The 21426-nt window shown below is 36.1% G+C and overlaps 1 protein-coding gene across 1 annotated transcript; it reads right to left on the minus strand.

The window, feature by feature from the left end:
• Window positions 1-15031: 15031 nt before the first annotated feature.
• LOC142166043 (uncharacterized) lies at window positions 15032-15586 on the minus strand. The gene has a single exon (XM_075224454.1). It carries the CDS (start codon window positions 15584-15586, stop codon window positions 15032-15034), a length of 555 nt encoding a protein of 184 aa, XP_075080555.1.
• Between the last annotated feature and the right edge of the window lie 5840 nt (window positions 15587-21426).

Here is a 21426-nt window from a genome sequence, read left to right on the forward strand (position 1 = left end):
GTGAGCCCGAGGGGCTAATATTATTCTGAGAGTGAGCCAGAGGGGAAAACCTTTATGTGTTCAGCTTTCATATTTACTTGGCATTTTACCTGTTATACTGTGGTATTTGTGCCCGAGGGGCGGATATTTTGTGCTTATCGGCACTAACTGTTTTGCATTCATTTGTGTAACTGTTGAAAAAGTCATTTTCGAAAGAGGGTTTTAAACTGAGCTAAGATGTTTCTAAAGATTTCACAGCTTCATTGCTTTTCTCAAAGGTTTTACACTGCTTCTATACAGCATGTTGGTTTGCCTTACGTGGTTTCTTACTGCTCAGTTGTTATTTACCTTTATTACTCACTGAGTTGGAGTACTCACTTTACTGCCTGTACCTTGTGTGCAGATGCAGGTATTTATACACCCGGTAGTGGGTTTTGGCTAATCGGTGGCTGAGTTATCAGAGTTTAGCAAGGTGGCTGCCAGCGTTCGCAGCACCGTTTTCTCTCCATTTTTGCTCATCAATCTTGTTTTTGTATATTTCAGACCTTGTAGTTGTATTTATACTCTAATAGATGCTTGTGACTTGTGACACCCCGGTTAGGGCTGTGTCGGGTTGGGTTTCCGTTTTGTTATCTCTATTTCCGCTAAATATTGCTATTGAATCATGTTTGAAGTATCTTTATGTTATTTATCTATTTAAAAGGGTGAATTGTGTAAATTGGCTGGCCTTGTCTTCACGAGAGGCGCCATCACGACCGGGTTCGGGGTTAGGGTCGTGACACACGATTAAGGAGGTCTAGAGTTATGATTTCCCCTATTTTCGGAATTCTTTCCACTATGTTTTCTATAAATTTACCTAAGTTTTCTCTACCAATCATGAGCACTCTCAGTGTTGTAATTATTTCCCGAGTAACTACCATAATTTACTAGACATATTCTCCCGAAGTACGCTAGCTGGCATTAAGTACGGCTCACTCGGATTGCACCAAGGTTTCGTTATCTCTAATCCCACCTTTAAACCCTCCGTATTGATCCATCATATACGTTAGGAGTAATGTTGTTCAACAACTACCTAAATATGCACTCTCTCCCGAGTAATACACACTAAATAGGCACAGTCGATTGAGAGCTCTTCAACCAACCACAATATAAACGTAGTTGAACATATAGAGAAAAGCTACAACAAAACTATATTGACGTAACAGGAAACTCATCCTCCAATAAGTTCCATCAAAACCCTAGATAAAAAATTAGCTATTCATAATAGTATGCATAACTACAATACTAGAATTCATAACCAATAATGAAAATAGGAAGAATGAAGTGAAAAACTCGTAGAGAAATTCTCCACCTTGCTCCTAGTATGTTCTTGCCTCCTTGGGTCGAATCCCCGGTCTAATGTCGGTCTCTTATCGATCTCTTAAAGTGATATTTTTAGGTCTATTTATATGTGTAGGAAAATACCTAAACGTGTAGGTCAAGTCCTAGTCAAACCAGGAGATGAAATAAATCTTCAAAACTCGGAATGGATCTTGCCCTGGCGTCACCAGGCATAACGCTTGGTGGAGCTGGCCTCTCCAGGTCTAATGCCTGGTTAAGCTGGCCTTTGCCTGGCCTCACCAGGTATAAAGCCTACTTAAGGCCTGGCGTTGCCAGCTTTCTCCTTTTCACTGTTCTCGAGCACGCTTTCAAAGTTTAAGTATCCTTTTGCTCTACTTTCATCTTCAATTCACCTACACATAAAATAGTCTCTATTAAACGCAAATAAAGTGTAAATTATCATTAAAGCATATAAAATGCAAGGCAAATAATGTACGAAACTATGGAATTATAGCCACACATCAACGACCATTCTTAGCTACTGGTGGAGCGATTATTGATGTGAGGGAAGGAAAGTTGAAGAAGAGAGTTGACGATGAGGAAATCACTTTTAATGTATACAAAACACTTAAGCTCCCTAAGCATTATGAGGACTTGTGCATTGATTACTATGGTAGAATTGAAGGGGATATAGCAGAGTCCTTATGTGAGTTGTAGTGATCCAGATGGGACAACTGAGTTAGAGGAGGTGGTGTTGCAAGCTGAGTGTATAAAGATGATTGAGAAAAGAACCAGAGATGAAAGAGGAGACCTTCCAAGAGCATGCAAAAAGGCAAGACTTCATGGGAGAAAGAAGAAGAGAAAGCGCCCAGCCTAAGCAAAGTAGTAGAGCGTGCCACGACATAAATAAGGCGCTTGTTGGGAGGCAACCCAGCCTGTATTTTTTTATTTTTTATTTTGTTTTAATAGTATCAAGTTTTGTGTTGTTTTTGTTTTGTCAGAGTAGGGGAAGTCTGAGTACCCGAAGTTGAAGATGAGGAGCATGTTTGACTTAAGTGTGGGGTCATCTGACCCTTAATATTGAGGATCATGTGCGAGCTAGGCCCGAGAGTGTCTCTGGAGTATTTCTCACCCTTGTTTCATATTTTTCTCTGTGGTCATGCATTGAGGACTATCCATAATATAGGTGTGGGGTGGGAAAATTACTTTCTGGAGTATAATTTTATAGAACTATTTTTTTTATTTGTTTTTCTTTTAGAACTCATAGTAGACATAGTCTAGGTTCTAAAAAACGAAAATTGAGAAAAGAAAAAAAATCATAAAAATCTCGAATTTTTCCCAACGATGGATCTTTTGGGCAATTTTCTTCAAGGATTACAGTCCAAATAAAAAATACCAAAAAGATTTTTTTTTCTTTAAGGTTAGTTAGGTCGTATCCCTTGGTTTTTACTTGAGTGCCGGTTCTTTTCCAAGGGTGTAGTTCGAACCGGATACTTTATTTTCTTAGGAGTAGGTTAGAAAGAAACTAAGTTGCTCTGAGGTACCTATTGACGTATTTGGCACTGGCACATTAGGCTATGGCATACGCTCTATCTTCTTGTATATTTGATTGAATTGTGATGCCTGAGTAAAATAAATAGCCTACTCTTTGACTCATTTTCTCAGTTGTTTGACTTGTATGCCACATAGTGCAATATTTTTCCCAAATATATGTGCTTGCTTGACTTGAGAGTTGAACAAAATCGTCTTGATTGAGTCATGTGCAATGTGTGTGTAAGGATTTGTGATCTTTTGTGCCATTTTGTATAGTCTAGAACTTGCCCCGTATATTAATCGAAGCGAAATCATTGAGTTGTGCTAGTCTAGGAGATGACGTAGGCATTTCTTGATTGATCATAGATGTTCTTGTCACTAACAAATAAAACTTTCTGTTGCTATCCCTTTTGAGCCTATAGATCTTTTCTTTGGACCTACAGTACAAGTCGTATCCCTATTTTGTTCTTAATTTGAGATTGTTGAACCTTTACCTCCTAAGGCACTTAATCATTAAAAGAAGTAAAGCGAGAAATTGGGGAGTAGCTTTAGAGTCGAACCATGTAAGGACCTTTAAGGTGCACTAAAGTTGTAAGAAAAAAAAGGTCACTAGCCAAAGAACCTTAATGTATGGAGTGTGTGTAGAAAAAAAAAGAGAAAAAGAAAAAAAAATGCAAGAAAGAAAAAAAGAATAGTTCAAATAATATAGAAAAACACACACCTCCTAATCTTACTAATGTGTGCTAGTGGGAGTATAGAGGTGCTTAGTTGAAAAAAGGCTATGTTGTGTATGGGTTGTGGCAAGTGAACTGGATGAAAAAAATATGTGCTCGATTTGTAAATGTAGTGTATTAAAGTGCTTATGAGGGTTAGTCACTATTCCTAAATGTATCCTACCCGTCCCTTAGCCTACATTACAACCTTAAAGTAATAATTGATCATATATTTGGCTAGCTTATATTAGTAGAGATGTACACTACGGGCAAGCTTATGGTACGACCACGGGATGCACATGAATTATTTGTGAGAGTGAGCGAATTTTGTTCAATTCTGTGATGTCCTTAAATTATGTTTAAAGGCATACTTGAATGTGTGGACTATTTTACATTCACTCTTTTGTTTGTTGGTGAGGGCACATGATCTCATGAAGGATTAGTAATGTTGTAAACTTGTCTTGTTGGGCGAGTGCGCAAGTTGAGGGTGCTTAGTGATAACGAGTCGGCTGTTGAGGTTGGGTGGTGACGGATAGGTTGTTTGAATTGATTGAATTGAAATGGTTATACTTGGGCATGTTTGAAATGGGAAGAATGTGAAATTTGTATGTTCATGTTTGATTGCCGGTATTGATCATAGTCAAAGATAGAGTGTATGGCTAAAAATTAAAGTTATCCTCTCTAGTTGAGATGTGTACGTTGTTGGGGTGTAGTTGATAGTCCCGTTGCTCGAGGGCGAGCAAGAGTTTAAGTGTGAGGTGTTGATATTTAGCTTAAAGTATACATATGTATATGCATATTGCCTCGTATTTTACTCATGTTTCGTTGATTTCGAATGTAAAATGTATTGATTTATTCTAATTCGTGGTGTTTTTATATGTAGGAATTATCCGGAGGCAATAGGGGGCGAAAGGTGTGAGATTAGAGCCAAAAAGGAGTAAAAGTTGAAAATGGCGATTTCCAGAGCCACAAGCGGCGTGGGGCGCTACCTGTGGCCCAATTTCCAGAATGTTTAATTCTCTAGTGCCAGGGCTAGCGCCCCACGCTACCCTGGGCGCTGGTGAGGGGAAACATCTCCTACTTCGCCCGAGACAAGGTTATTTTGGTCCCCTCCCCCTTCCCCCCCTTCCCCCCAACTTGTATAAAAGCAAGTCTAAACCTAATTTAGAGGATATCTAACATACTTTAAAGGAAAATTCACGTGGGGCACACACCAGCTTGGAGGAGGCTTATAACTAGATTTTCTTCTCTTTTTTTCTTTTAATTTCATAGTTTATTAGTTCTAGAGTTGTGGATGCTACATGAACGTTTTAGTTTGAAGCTTGAATTGTTCTTATTATTTTATCATAATGGTTTATTTATTTAATCTTGCGCTTAATTATTTGATTTCTTGATCACCAATTGAATACTATCTGCGAATCTTGGATTGAACTCAGGAGAGGAAATTCTAAATTGCATATAAGATTGAGTAGAACAAGATCTTGAATTCGAGCATCAGGACGGATTTGCGGTTAGGATAGGGATATACCTAATCGCCTTGCTTGGTTATTATACAGAAATTATTAGTGCGTTCTTGTTAATCCTAATTCCATAGGAATATAGGCGTTAGGTTAGCTTGAATAGGCGAGCAATACTTGGGGAGAAGGTTATGAGTAATATTAACACTGTCAATCAATAAACTAGATAAATTAATTAGAAAATATAGGTAGAAAACTCAACGGGATTGTTAGTTAACCCATAACTCTAGAATATTGTCTCTTATTGAATTCGTCTCTAATCTTGCCAAAGTATTTTTTTGATATCTTATTTTTGTTACTCTAGATTAGTTTAGTCAACTATTTATACTTTAGCAAATCGCTTGAATAGATTAATTGTTTGAATTTAATTTAGTTGATAGTTAATCACAAGTCCCTGTGGGTACGATATCTGGGCTTACAATCCTATATTACTTGTCGACCATGTATATTTGTGTGTGCGTTTGGGAGCAACACTCTACCTAGTTCATTCAATATATACAAAATGTACTAGTACAAGAAGTCAGAATTAAATCATTCTCATAATCAAGATGATTATATTTAATCTTGTACTACAATCAATCCTGATGGTTTGTCCAATTCCATCATTAGATTGTGAACTCAAACTTTATACTTATAAGAACCAATGATTTAATCTTTCGTGTATAAATTAAACTATATATACTAAATCATCTACTATATAAATAAAGGACACAATCTAATATATGATCTATTTAAACCTTTATTAAAATTAAATAAATAATTATTTCATAATAAATACTATATCCAAACCAGACTCACGATTAATGGTATATACCCCAACAAAAAACACTTCGGGGAGTAGGCAAATTTAGAATTTTAGGGTGTGTTTGGTATAACGGAAAATATTTTTCAAGAAAATATTTTCTTGAAAAATAAGTAGTAATCTTATTCATTTTCCGGTATTTGGTACGCAAATTAAGGAAAATGACTTTTTAAGAGTATTCATAAATAATTTAGTTATAATAAACATGAAGCCATAAACTTTCAAACCAACAACCTTCCGAACCCACAAATTTCATAAACTTTCGAACCGCAAAATTTCGAACCCGTAAACTTTATAATTTCTAAACTCGTAAACTTTCAAACACATAAACCTTCGAACTCATAATTTTGGAACTTGTAAAATTTTGAACCTTTAAACCGATAAAAAAATTAAAACTGAAAAATATATATAAAAAATATTTTTTTTGGGAGGGGGGGGAAGGTGGAGGGTTGGGGTGGGTAGTGCAAAAAACGAAAAATCAAAAATTTGAAATTGCAAAAAAAAAAATTACAGTGTGGGGGGGTGCAGTGGGGTGGAGGGGTAGTAGGGTGGGTGGTAACGGAAAAATTGAAATTGAAAATAAAAGTCTTTTTTGGAGAGGGGGTGGGGTGGATTGGTGAGGGTGGGGAAGATTGAGAAGAAGTTTTGGAAAATGTTTTCCCTCCTCTTGATAAGGAAAACATTTTCCTCCATTTGAAGGAAAATGAATTCATAAGGAAAATATTTTTCAAAATATTCAAGCCAACCAAACATGGAAAAATTGGAAAACATTTTCCGAAAAATATTCTCCTTCATACCAAACACGGGAAAATTGAAAAATATTTTCCGAAAAATATTTTCCTTCGTATCAAACGCAACAAAATATTTTCCATCATACCAAACACACCCTTAGTGTTGTTCATTTTGTTCAATGCTTCGAAACATGAGAATAATTACGTGGTAACCAAACTGAATTGCTGTCGAAGAAAAACTGACGTGTGAAACGATCTGAAAAGGTCCAATTTTAAATCTTGCTACAAATTAATCAAAAAATCGATACGACAAAATTTTAAAATTACTGATTGAACAGAACTATCACTATACACAATAATTTGATCGAAAAATCAGTATGCATGATATTAATTTCTGAAATAACCATTAAACGGAACTATTAACAACGATATACATATATCATCACATAAACAAAGCCAGAAAAGACTCATAATCTTCTGTAGACACAAGCTTCTCTCTTGTTCCTTCCAATTGCTCCTTCAACAACAAAAGTTCATTCAAGTTTTCACATTCTTCAACGTCGATATTCTCTAACCAATTACAGAGACCGTTCCTCAATGGCGATGATCTCGACCCAGAAGAGCCGCTAGAAACATCACCAGAACCAGACAGGCTTTCCGGTAGGTGAGAAAAGTGTCTGTCAATGGCGGAATTAACGTCGCCGCAAGTGTAAGGCTTTCCGGTAGGTGAGAAAACCATCGCAGCAACACGAGCACCAGTCATGGATTCGAGTTCTAACCATCGCAGCAACACGAGCACCAGTCATGGATTCGAGTTCTAAAGCTTTCTTGAAAAAACCTTTGCGTCTCTTGGAAAATGTCACCATTGATGTTTCCTTCATTATTTGCTTGATTTCTATCTTTTTCTTGATACTACCAAACCTATTGTTGTATGTGAAAGTAGACAAAATAAAAGAAAGAAAAATCAAAAAGAGATGAAAATATGATGTAAGCGCTTACATCGGCATTCTAATGATGTAAGCGCTTACCTCGACGCTTACATCGACTCTCTTATAATGTAAGCGCTTACGTCGGCAGGACATTCAAATGCCTATAAATAGAGGTTTACATTTTAATTTGTAGATCATCCCAAAACTTCTTCTTTCTCTCTTCAATTAATAAAGAGTTATTCTTTGTGTGGCTGTGGAGTAGGCAAAAATTGTCGAACCACGTAAATCTTGTCTTGTCTTGTCTAGTGCAATTTATTGCTTTTCTCTCTTAAATATCCTTTTCCTTCTATTATCTTGACACGCTTCCCAACAATTAGTATCAGAGCACAGACATTGTATTTCTGGTAGAAAAGTACAGTATTGGTGCAGGTACTATTCACAAGAAGAGTTCGACACTATTGATCATCGTTACTATTCACAAGCACTATTCACATAAATTGTTTTTGTGAAAAATGGCATCGGAAGAAGGAAAGGTTAAGATTGACAAGTTCAATGGCAAAGATTTTGGATTTTGGATAATGCAAATAGAGGATTATTTGTATCAGAAAAAATTACACTTATCTCTGACCGAGGTGAAACCAGAGACTATGTCCAAAGCGGATTGGGATCTATTAGATCGCCAAGCTCTTGGTGTGATTCGTTTGACGCTAACACGAAATGTGGCGTTTAACATCATTAACGAGAAGACTATTGCAGGCCTGATGAAGGCGTTATCAAATATGTACGAGAAACCATCTGCTTCAAATAAAGTCTATTTGATGCGTCGATCGTTCAACTTAAAGATGACAGAAGGTGGATCAATCACGGAACATATCAATGAGTTTAATATAATATTAACTCAGTTGAGTTCTATTAATATAACAATTGATGACAAAATCAGGGCATTGATTCTACTATCATCTCTACCGGAGAGTTGGTCTGCAACAGTAACTGCAGTTAGCAGTTCATCAGGAAGTACCAAACTCAAATTTAATGATATTAGAGACTTGGTTCTAAGCGAAGATATTCGCCGAAGAGAATCAAGTGATTCTTTAGGATCTATTTTTAGTACCGAAAGCATGGAGAGAATCAACCAAAGAGGACAGAGTTATGGTCGTGACAAATCAAAGTCAAGAAGAAGAGGACAATCCAAAAATCGCAAGGACATTACTTGTTGGAATTGCAATAAAAAGGGTCACTCCAGTAGTCAATGTAGAGAACCAAAGAAGAAGAAGGAAGAAAATTCAGCAAATGTAATTGCTGAACAAGTCGGTGATGCACTAATTTGTTGTGCAGACAGTCCAGTCGAATCTTGGATTTTGGACTCAGGTGCATCCTTTCACTCTACATCATGCAAAGAATTATTGCATAATTATATTGCTGGAAAATTTGGGAAAGTTTATCTAGCAGACGGTGAACCTCTCGACATTGCCGGAAAAGGTGAAGTTCATATAAAGACTTCACAAGGCACGCTATGGAAATTGTAAAATGTACGACATGTTCCTGGCCTCAAGAAAAATCTAATATCTATGGGTCAGATTGACGGTGAAGGATATACAACAACATTCGACAACAGATCGTGGAAGATAACCAAAGGGAATTTGGTTATGGCAAGAGGCTTCAAAAGGGGAACACTGTATGCAACTGCAATACAAAGAGATACTATAGCAATAGTTGATCATGGTCGTGATACAACATTGTGGCACCGGAGGCTCGGGCATATGAGTGAGAAGGGAATGAAGCTTTTGGCATCCAAAGAAAAGTTGCCAAACCTAAAACATGTTGAATTAGGTTTTTGCGAAGATTGCATTTACGGGAAACAAAAAAGAGTTAGTTTCTCAAAGGTGGGAAGGACGCCAAAGAAAGAGAAGCTGGAACTAGTGCATACATATGTGTGGGGAACAACTTCTGTAACTTCTCTAGGAGGCTCACGCTATTATGTCATCTTCATTGATGATTCCACAAGAAAGGTATGGGTTTATTTTCTGAAAAATAAATTTGATGTGTTTGTTACCTTTAAAAGATGGGAAGCTGAAGTTGAAAATCAGACAAGTTTAAAGTTAAAATGTCTGAAGACTGACAATGGAGGAGAGTATGATAGCCAAGAGTTCAAAGCATTTTGCTCGGAGAATGGGATCAGAATGATCAAGACAGTTCCTGGAACACCGGAACAAAATGGCGTTGCTGAGAGGATGAACAGAACCCTGAATGAACGAGCCAGAAGTATGAAAATACATTCTGGATTGCTGAATTATTTTTGGGCCGAGGCTGTTAACACGATAGCTTACCTCATAAATAGGGGACCCTCTGTACCGCTGAATTTTGAAATTCCTGAGGAGGTATGGATAGGAAAGGAGGTAACTCTCTCGCATCTGAAAATTTTTGGCTGTGTTGCTTGTGTGCATGTAAACTCTAATGATAGAGATAAGCTTGATCCTAAAGCCAAGAAATGTTTCTTTACTGGCTATGGTGATAATAATTTTGGTTATCGGTTTCGGGATGATCAAAATAGAAAGATCCTAAGACACAGAAATGTCACTTTTAATGAAAATGTGATGTACAAGGACAAGTTTGAAGTAGAACCAACCAACACCAGCAAACAGACAATGTCTGAAACAATTGAGTTAGAAGAAATCTCAAAAAATGAAGTGGCTAGAGGGATTACAACAGATTCTGAAATTGAAGATGAAGAACCAGAAGCCGAATTTGAAGAAGAACTAGAAGCCGAACCTGGATCAGAACCAGAACCGGAACGAGAGATAGAATCAAATGCAGAACCAAATCTAGAATCAGGGCCTGAATCAAATTCGGATTCTGTTACTCATAAACCTACATTGAGGAGATCTAAAAGAGTCAGGAATTCTCCAGATAGGTTAACTCTCTCTCTCTCTTCACTATTTACTTCTAACTAATGCTGGAGAACCAGAGCATTTTGTTGAAGCAATACATGTGATAGACTCTGATAAGTGGAAGCTAGCCATGAAAAAAAAGAGATGAATTCTCTTCAAAAGAATAAAACATGGATACTTACGGAATTACCAAAAGGAAAGAAGGCATTGCAGAACAAGTGGGTGTACAGAGTCAAGGAAGAGCATGATGGTAAGAAGAGATACAAAGCACGATTAGTAGTAAAAGGCTTTCAGCAGAATAAAGGAATTGACTACACCGAGATCTTCTCTCATGTAGTCAAATTAACTACTATCAGGTTGGTGCTAAGTATCGTAGCTGCAGAAAATTTGCATTTGGAGCAGCTAGATGTTAAAACTGCTTTCTTGCATGGTGACCTTGAAGAGACATCTACATGAAGCAACCTGAAGGTTTTCAAGTTTCTGGTAAAGAAAATCTTGCGTGTAAGTTGAAGAAGAGTTTGTATGGTTTGAAACAAGCTCCCCGACAATGGTACAAGAATTTTGATGGATTCATGCATAAAAATGGTTTCACACGATGTGAGATGGACCATTGCTGTTATATCAAAAATCTTGATGAATCCTATATCATTTTACTGTTGTACGTTGATGATATGCTAATTGCAGGATCTAGCATAAATGAGATCAATTTGGTTAAGCAACAATTGGCGGAGGAGTTTGGAATGAAAGACTTAGGACCAGCTAAGCAAATGCTTGGGATGAGGATTAGCAGAAATAGGTCAGAAGGAACCTTAAAGTTGTCTCAAGAAAAGTACATACAGAAGGTACAAAGAAGGTTCAGTATTCATGATGCAAAGACCAGAAGCACTCCACTCGGAAGCCATCTAAATATGTCAAAGGACCAATTACCTAAGACAGATGAAGAAAGGAAGTACATGTCCAAAGTTCTGTATGCTTCAGCAGTAGGAAGTTTGATGTATGCTATGGTTTGCACTAGACCTGAAATAGCCCATGCAGTTGGAGTTGTCAGTAGATACATGTCAGATCCAGGAAATGAGCATTGGGAAGGTGTAAAATGGATATTGCGATATCTCAAAAAGGCACCTCAGGTATGGCACTTTGTTTTAAAAAGAGCAATATTATCTTACAAGGTTTTGCTGATGCAAATTTAGGCGGCGATCTGGATAGTCGAAAAAGTACCACGGGCTACGTGTTCACCTTGGGTGGTACTGCTGTTAGTTGGATGTCCAGACTTCAGAAAAGTGTTGCTCTATCTACCACTGAAGCAGAGTACATGGCAATCTCAGAAGCTGGAAAAGAGATGATTTGGCTCAAGAATTTTCTTAAAGAGCTAGGTAAAGAGCAGGACAATTGTGAGCTTTTCAGCGATAGCCGGAGTGCAATTCATCTTGCCAAGAATCCAGTGTTTCATGCAAGATCGAAGCATATCCAGTTGAGGTATCTTCATATCCGAGAGTTGATAAATGAAGGAACTCTTTCCCTGCAGAAGATACAGGATCAAAGAACCCGTCAGACATGTTGACCAAAGTTGTTGGTGTTGACAAACTGAAGCTGTGCGCTGCCTTAGTTAGCCTTCAAGACTGATAGCGTGAAGGCTCAACCAGAGAATAGCAAAATCTTTTTTTATTTTCTTTCTTGATGTAACATAGGTTTGAGGGTGAGATTGATAGGACCAAACTTATTGTTTTATGTGAAAATAGATAAAACAAAAGAAAGAAAAATCAAAATGAGATGAAAATATGATGTAAGCGCTTACATCGACATTCTTGTGATGTAAGCGCTTACATCGACATTCTTGTGATGTAAGCGCTTACATCGACATTCTTGTGATGTAAGCGTTTACCTCGACATTCTTATGATGTAAGCGTTTACATCGGCACTCTTATAATGTAAGCGCTTACCTCGGTAGGGCATTCAAATGCCTGTAAATAGGGGTCTACATTTTCATTTGTAGATCATCCCAAAACTTCTTCTTTCTCTCTTCAATTAATAAAGAGTTATTCTTTGTGTGGCCGTGGATTAGGTAAAAATTGCCGAACCACGTAAATTTTGTCTTGTTTTGTCTAATGCAATTTATTGCTTTTTTCTCTTAAATATTCTTTTCCTTCTATTATCTTGACACGCTTCCCAACATTTCTTTCCCGTCCCCGTCTCTTCTTCTCATTCCTTTTCTTACTCGAGTTTAGGTTTTATGCACTGATATTGCTTCAGTACTATCTAAACTCGACTCACCTGCTATTATACCGTCTGTGCATGTAATTTAAAGCCTTCTTCTGTTTCTGTCTTCTTCAGGTATGAGTTATGCTTGAAAGTTGATAGGTTTAAGAATTCTTGAAGGGTTGTTATGTATGTATTTTATAAGTAGAGATGGAAACAAATGCTATTTATGTAAGGATTCATAAAGCTGTAAAATATAGGTAGTTTCCAATTAGGAATGTTTCTCTTTTCCATATCCGTTTCCTATTGGTTAAACTTTCTTTTTAAGGATTAATATGGAAAAGGAAAAGTCAGATTCGTTTTCATCTTTTCTGTAGGTGAAATAAGATTTCCTAACAGGTGAAGGTAATTTGTAAAAATAAAAGAGTTTACTAATTGAGAGGAGACTATCATGAGTAATGAAGGTGTGCTCTGCATTGAACCTTCATTTAGCAAAACATTGATTTCTACTCCAAAGTTAGTAGTGGTTTCAAACTTGAAATATAATTATTTTAGGAAAATAAATTATCATTGCTTATAAATAATAATCAAGATGTTGACATGAGCTTTATTAGCCAGGGGCGGACCTATAGTATAAAAGACGGGTTCCTGGGAACCCAATAACTTTTGCTTAGACCCTGTATTTATATTAAGAAATTCACTAAATATTTGTAAATTTCTAACTGTGAACCAAGTTATTATTGCATATTAATCTAAAATTATGGTAGGAACCCATAAGCCTCAAATCCTGAATCCGCCTTTGTTATTAGCCAACACATTATGGCCTTGCGCTATCCCAATTTTCATAAGTGTTTTGAGAATAAGCGCAATTCTCATAGGAAGCGACCTACTTCCTCACTCACATAGGTAAAATCTATCAAGGGTGCTCTTGTAGCTCTAACGCCCCACTCATACAAGCTACAAATTTTCATTAAGAGTTAATAAAACTCAACCTCGCAAATCATTACAGGATAACACACTCACACCATAGGGATGGAATAATATCAAATATAATATGGTGCATATCAAACCAAGATATCATATGATTCGTTCTTCCCATTGAACCTGGTTATAGGATCACTAGTCCCCAAATTAGGTTTTCTCATATATGACTTATGAGTTTATGGGCTTCAAATCCCATCACCCTCGATGTAATCTCGACTCTTTCTCTTGCTAAGGCCTTAGTCAATGGATCTGCAATATTATCAGAAGATTTAATATAATCAACATTAATTGTACCACTTATCAAATATGATCTCACAGTATTGTATTTTTTTCTTTATAGGTCTGAATTTACCGTTGTAATAACGGTTTTGTACTCTACCAATAGCAGTGGTGCTATCACAATGAACTAAAATAGAAGAAATTGATTTTTCAAAATAAGAAATTTGAAATAATAAATCTCTCAATTAATTCGCTTCCTCGCTAGTTGAAGCTAAAGCAATTAGCTCAGCCTTCATGGTAGAATTAGCAATTATTATTTTGCTTTTTTATTTCCAATAAATAGCACCACCTCCAAAAATAAAAATATAACTTGTAGTAGAACAGGAATTACCAGAAAAAGTGTTTCAATCTGCATCAGAAAAACCTTCGAGCACATCAGGATATTTTTTTTATAAAACAAACCATAGGTTTTTGTACCAAGAAATACCCTATAACTCTTGTTATAGTATACCAATGTTCATTACCTGGCTTGCTTGTAAACCTACTAAGTACTCCTACTACGTATGCAATATCAGGCTGAGTGCAATTAGTCACATATCTCAAGCTTTCAATTAAGCTAGAATATTACTTTTGATTTATCATATCATTATCACTTTGTACAGAAAATTAGTGAACACTTGAATCAAAAGGAGTTACAACATGCTTGCAATCAATAAAAATATATTTTTTCAAAATTTTCTCAATATAATGTGACCGGTCAAGAAAAATTCCATCATATGTTCTAATAATTTTCATTCCAAGAATAAAATTTGCCTCATCCAAATCTTTCATATCAAAATGGCTACTAAGTATGCTTTTAGTTCCTCTAGTAACATTCATGTTAGAGCCAAATATTGATAAATCATCAACATAGAGAAACAGTAACATGTGAATTATTCCAAGACTTATGTAGATGCACTTATCATACTCATTTTATTTAAAATCATTTTTTCAATCATGCAGGAATCAAACTTTTCATGTCATTGCTTAGGTGCATGTTTCAAGCCATATAGGGTTTTGTAAGTTTACACACTTTGCTTTCTTGGCCTGTTTTTATAAAACTCTCAAGTTGATCTATATAAATTTCTTCATTTATGTCCCCATTTAGAAAAACAGTTTTTACATCCATTTTTTTTAACGCAACACATGGATATATTATATTACTTAGAACAGAATAAAAACTACATAGGCATAGTAGATATTTTTAGGGCATTACTGTTGCCCATAGTGGCCAAATAGTTACAAACATTTGTAGAAATACTCCTAACACTATTACAAACTCCATACTTGTTCTTGATCACTTCTTGTTCGACAAAAAAGAGTGGACATGCATGGTATAAATACTTTGATGATGATGGGTTCCTGATGGCTTGTTTGGCCAGTAAATATGCCACCTCATTTCCTTCCCTGAAATTATGCTTCAGGTGTGGGAGCTTCAATTGGTGCATTAACCATCTGCATTCAAAAACAATATTAGAGAAGTTAGAGTTATCCTCATAAATAAGTTTGATGACATCCGTACAATCAGTTTCAATTTTCAGATTTAGGAAGTTCATTTCTTTTGCAATTTTTAGTCCTTCTAGCAATGCCAATAGCTTTACATGAGTAGGAGAAATTGGTTGGCTTGTTTTGTGGAAACCCACAATCCAATCTCTTTTACTATTTCGGAATGCTCCACCAAGTCCAGCAGCATTATTGTTACTAGAAAAAGCACCATCACAATTTAATTTGATCATACCTTTAGTAGGCTTGTTCCAACTGATCTCAATTTTGACTGTTTTTTTCAAGAACGAATTTTTTTCAGTGAAGAAAATGAATTCCCGAGATGGATGGATAATTTTTTCTATTTTCAGATAGTTGTTAAGATTGTTGATATTATTATAATTTATGTTCTTCCATAGTTCTCATATGGAGAAGGGAAATAGGGTAGTCCACTTTATCTGAAGGTTACAGTTATGAATAAAGATATCCCTCAACTTTACAAGCCAATTTGTGTCAATAATAATGTTTATAGAGGGAAGACCCATTTTTTGCCAGAGACGGTTAGAGACTGGACAATTAACAAAAATGTGTTGGATGTCCTCTACCCCAGATTTTCAAATGGTACAGGTAGCATCAATATTGATTCCTATTTTGGCTAGGTAGGCTCGGCAAGGAATACGATTGTGCATGCATTGCCAAAGGAAAAACTTTAATTTATTAGGGCAATGGAGGTTCCAAATCCACTCAAAAGGCTTGAAAGTAGTGTTGTCTTTAGAAAGGAGTTTATAGCAAGATTTCGTGAAAAATAGACTAGTTGAGTTGAGACACTAGCATGTTTTATCAATATTTGATCCCTTACTAGGGGCGGGGGGTAATGTTAAGATTGTTAAGGATATCAGCGGGCAGTTCAAAGGAGATAACATTTGTATTCCATTCTTTGTTATGGATGAGGCTTCCTATAGTAAGGATTTGGTCGTTCCTATTTAGAGGCCCTTCTATTGAGTTTCTAAGGGAATTTGAGTTATAAATCCAATTGGTATACCAAATATTAATTCTGGAGTTAATAGATGGATGCCAAAGAATGCCCTTGTTGCACACTTTTCATCCTTTCAGGATAGCTTTCCAGATGAAGGAGGTGCTAGCGATGGTTTTTTTTTTTGTGGCATATTTTGCCATAATCATGTGACCCCAGGGAGTGGTAGGGTTTTTAAATAGTCTCCAAGCAAGACTTGAGAGTAGAACTAAATTTTTAGCTTTGGCAGGACGAATACCCAACCCTCCCTCATTTTTATCCTTTGTAATATTTTGCCAGCTAATTAGGTGAAGTTTTTTAGCTATGCTAGTGGATCCCTATAGACATGTGATTTTTGACACTCCCCAATATTTTTATATTTTAGCGTAAAATATTAAATTTAGGCCTAATATAGCTATTTCAACTCATTTTTACTCTTTTACTTTATTTTACTACAAGAAAATAAAAATTACAAAAAAATATTTTTATTTTATGTACCTTTCATAAAGTAAAAAAAAAGTATACAAAAATAGTACCTTAATTTTTATCTTTATATAATCTTGAAAAATACAAAAAAAAAATATATGTAATAGTTTCATGTTTTAATATAGTTTAGTTTAATTAATTAGAATTTATTTTTACATCATGTAGTATAGTTATCTTATATTAAGGGAATTTAGCTATGGTTTTAATTAATAATTTTTGGAGTCTTCTTATCTCAAAATTGAGACACAAAAAAAAGACATGGTCCAACCCAATTATCTTTGGCCCATTCTTCCTAACCCATTAGCCCATTCAAGTGAAAGATTTAATCTTAGACTTCTATTTCCTTCTAATCCAATGGTCATCATCCATTCTCCCTCCATATAAAATACTCAATTGTAGAAACCCTACCCCGAATTTTCAATTCCTAGACCTAACTAAGAAACGAGAGCCTACTCCCTAAGTTCACGGCAGCCATACACGATTTTATGGCTTGAAATATCCAAATCAACATCCTTTTCCTATTGGGAGCATAAATATAGTGATGGAATCCAAATATGTTTTCTGAAGGGAAAATGTCTGAAGCGAACACCTTCAATTTCATGATTGTGCCAAATTAGTTACTACTATTAGAATTGAAAAGGACGAGACAATACTGGACGTTGACAAATTTGCACCTTTTGCCTACGGCTCTTTTATGATATTTATTCCCTAGTGGTGTACTTTATACCATTCAATCCCATTGAAGAAAAGTTACAAAACCTTAAATTGACTCTCTTTTTTTGGTAAAAATACACGGACATTGTCATATTATGTGGGTGTAACCGTAGGAAGAAAGAGAAATCACGGTGGAGATTCCTATTGGAGCATTGCAATTACCTTACTAATTACCTTACTGATGTTATCAATTTCTTGGGGAAGCCTAATGAATCTGGCTACCGACATGTTTGGCCGATGTTAAAGAGCACAAATGTCGAGCAGGGTCTATGGTCAGATATTTGGAGGTTTTAGTTTATCGTCTGACTGAGGTCGATTTGGGTTTCAAGGTTTCCGGTGTTGATTCGAGGTTTCGGTTTGTAATTTCGGGATTTCGGTCCAAGAATTGTTGCTTGTTTAGTCCGATTGATTTGCAATTTTCAGTTTGGTTCATCAATAAAAGGTCAATCTCTCAATTTTCATTCTCATTTATTTGTGTTATGATAGCTTGGTGCGCATGTTAGTTGATTTGTGATTCTACGTTGTTTGAGTAGTATGTCTTAGTTTTCATTCAAATTGTTTTAATTAGTTTTATTTCATTTGTGATGTATGCAGTCTTGGTTCTTGAATAGTTGTTTTTAATTGGGTAGATGGAAAAATTGGAGTTGTTTCTTTCTGGGCAAGGAATAAGAATGGGCCATAAGGTGTGTCTTGAACTATAAAGAGTCTAGGCCAAGTAATAGATCATGTTAGCTAGCCTTTGGCCCCAATAATATCTTGTTCATAAATTTGGCCTTATAAAAATCTCAAAGATTAGGAAAATAGTTCAAATGCGTAGCTTGCTTTAGGCGAGCTAGTTAATAATTTACCTTCCTAAACTTGGGTGTGCATTTATGTGACCCAAATCCAAATCTCAACAACGTTGGATAAAATGTGTCGTGGACCGCGGGTGCATTTATGTGACGTGGTCCAAGATATATTTTAAATGGCGTTGAATCTTCCTAAAAATATTTAGATAAAAGCGGTTATAAAATTAAAATTGTACCATAAGCTAAAACATGTGTTAAAATCAGATAATAGGTCAATTGTAACAGTTGAGCGACCGTGCTAGAACCACAGAATCCGGGAATGCCTAACACCTTCTCCCGGGTTAACAGAATTCCTTACCCGGATTCTTGTGTTCACAGACTGTAATACAGAGTCAGTCTTTTTCTCGATTCGGGATTTCAAACCGGTAACTTGGGACACCACAAATTATTCCAAGTGGCGACTCTGAATCTTTAAATAAATAATCTTGTTTCGATTGTCACTTTAAGTTGAGAAAAACTCCCTTATGTACACCTTTCCGGGGGTGTAGGTAAAAAAGGGGGTGTGACAGCTCTGGTGACTCTGCTGGGGATAAGAACCCAGAATCTCTGGTTCAGGGTTCAATAATTTGAGCTTAGAATAATTGTTATATTTGGATATATTTATTATCTGATTTTATTACATGTTTGAGCCTAATATGCTAAATGTTGCTTTTACCGCTTTGATATTATCTGAACTATATATAAACTGCTACGAAACCCCTCTCTTCTCTCTCTTGAGGAGTGCACGCTGGCGTGACTTCTTTCTATTAGTGTCATATCCCAAATAGAACGAGGTTCGGACAAGTTGCAAAGCCGGATGATCTTTTGGTTACCGGTACGCAGCCCCCCCTCGACTCGAGTTGTTCGCTCGGGTAAGCCAGGTCTAGAACAATAAACCTAGGTTTTAAACCTAGTATAACAAAGCCTCATGCTGGATCCCTAGTAGGAACGCTTGTCTGCATCATGTGCATTTGACTTTGGAGACTCAATACAGGGGTCGGGTCTGTCTAGGACAAGTGTACCCAAAAATAAAAGACCATTTTGATGCATCTTACGTGCTACTTGCATATCTGTCTATTTCGGGTTGCATGTTGACTGGCTTCTAGAATAGTGAAAGAAAATGAAAAAAAAAAGAAAATAAAGGAAATCAAAAAAGAGGAGAAAGAAGAAAAAAGAAACAAAAAGTGAGAGGTGAGTATTTAGAAAATTCTGAAAATCTGCCAAAATTCTGGAAAAAAAAAGTAATTTCAAAATGAGCCAAAATTTTCAAGTGTCATGTTTTCCTGTTCCGTCAAAACTGGGCAAACTACGCGGGTCTGATTCTCACAGGATGTGAGATATGTAGGCAAACCTCATCGGTTCCGACCCATAATTTTCAAAAAGTCCAAAAATATTTTCCTTTACTTCCTCTCTAAAAAAGACTTTTTTTAGAACCCAATTTTCAAAAAATTCAAAAATATTTTCCATTACTTGCTTCTTTAGAAAGCCTTTCTTTTAGACCCTAATTATTTATTTTTTAAAAAAAATATATATACAAAAATATTTTCTTTTAATTTCTTACAAAAATCCAAAAATATTTTCATTCTTCCTTCAAAATTGAAAAGAAAATTCAAAATATTTTTTTTAGAAGCATTTATTTCATAAATTCAAAATAAAATTCCAAAAATATTTTCTTTCTTCTTTAGAAGTTTTTCTTTCGAAATTCCAGAAAAAAATTCAAAAAAAAAACTTTCTTCTTTAGAAGTCTTTCTTTGCAAAACTGCTGAAGAAAAATCAAAACCCAAAAATATTTCATTTCTTCTTTATAAGTCTTTCTTTCGAAAAAAATAAAATAAAATATTCAAAAAAAGAGCTAGTTATTTACTTTATTCATGATCTTCCCGAACTACGCAAGATCTGATTCATGTTCCCACATGATTCGTAGGCAACCCACATCAGGTTCGATCAACCATTAAAAAAATGATGAAAAAAATGAAAAATGAAAAAAAATGATGATAATAATAAGGACAGACTGAGTCCATTCTAACATGTCTTTTGCTTTGAATTGTGAAGAAAGTTTGAGGTGGTCGGTTTGTGGTAAGTGGCCAACACAAGATCCAAGGAAAAATGATAACTGACATCGAAGCTGTTACAAGTGCTCAAGAGACTCAGGGTCAGAGGGTTCAACAAGAGTCTACCATGTTTGAGAAAAATAGAATACTGAAACAGCAAATGACCGAAATGTGTCAAGCATGGGCCAGTGGTCAAGGACAGTCTCGTCATGAGTCTCAATTTGCTACACAGCAAGAGCAGTACCACTCTCCTGAGTACCACTCGTACTCGTTTGATCTTTCTGCAAACATTAAGAAGCCTGCCCGAAAGATGGTATAGGAATAAATGACCCAAAGAGTGAAAAGCTTAGAACAACAGTTGAAAAACATGCAACGGTTGGCAGGTCAAAAAAGTGTTGCCTTCAAAGATCTATGTATGTTCCCCGATGTTCACTTGCCGCCTGGTTTCAAGACTCCCAAATTTGAAAAGTATGGTAGACATGGAGATCCCATAGCCTACCTGAAAAAGTATTGCAATCAACTAAGAGGTGTGAGAAGAAATGAAGAATTGTTGATGGCTTATTTTGGGGAAAGCCTTACGGGAGTAGACTTCGAATGGTTTATGGATCAAGACACGTCTCGCTGGTATGTCTGGGATGACATGGCACATGCCTTTGTCAAACAGTTCCAATACAACATCGACATCGCCCCAGACCGCATTTCCCTTTCAAACCCGAAGAAAAAACCAACTGAAAGTTTCAGGGAATATGTCATCAAATGGAGAGAACAAGCAACCAGAGTTAACCACCCATGGACGACCACGAGCTAATCACTGTCTTTCTTCAAGCACAAGAGCTAGATTATTTTCAAAATATGATGTCCGCAGTGGGTAAATCCTTCTCGGAAGCAATCAAAATGGGGGAAATGGTTGAGAATGGTTTTAAGACAGACAAAATTATAAGTCAAGCAGTTCTCAAAGCCGCAACTCAGGTTGTCCAGATCAAATCTGATAATTTTAGTGATAC

Source organism: Nicotiana tabacum, chromosome 11, assembly GCF_000715075.1.
Source record: "Nicotiana tabacum cultivar K326 chromosome 11, ASM71507v2, whole genome shotgun sequence".
Lineage (NCBI taxonomy): Eukaryota > Viridiplantae > Streptophyta > Magnoliopsida > Solanales > Solanaceae > Nicotiana > Nicotiana tabacum.

Excerpts from the sequence above, each read along its gene's own strand:
- LOC142166043 (XM_075224454.1), bottom strand. The coding sequence starts at position 15,586 with ATGATCAAATTAAATTGTGATGGTGCTTTTTCTAGTAACAATAATGCT.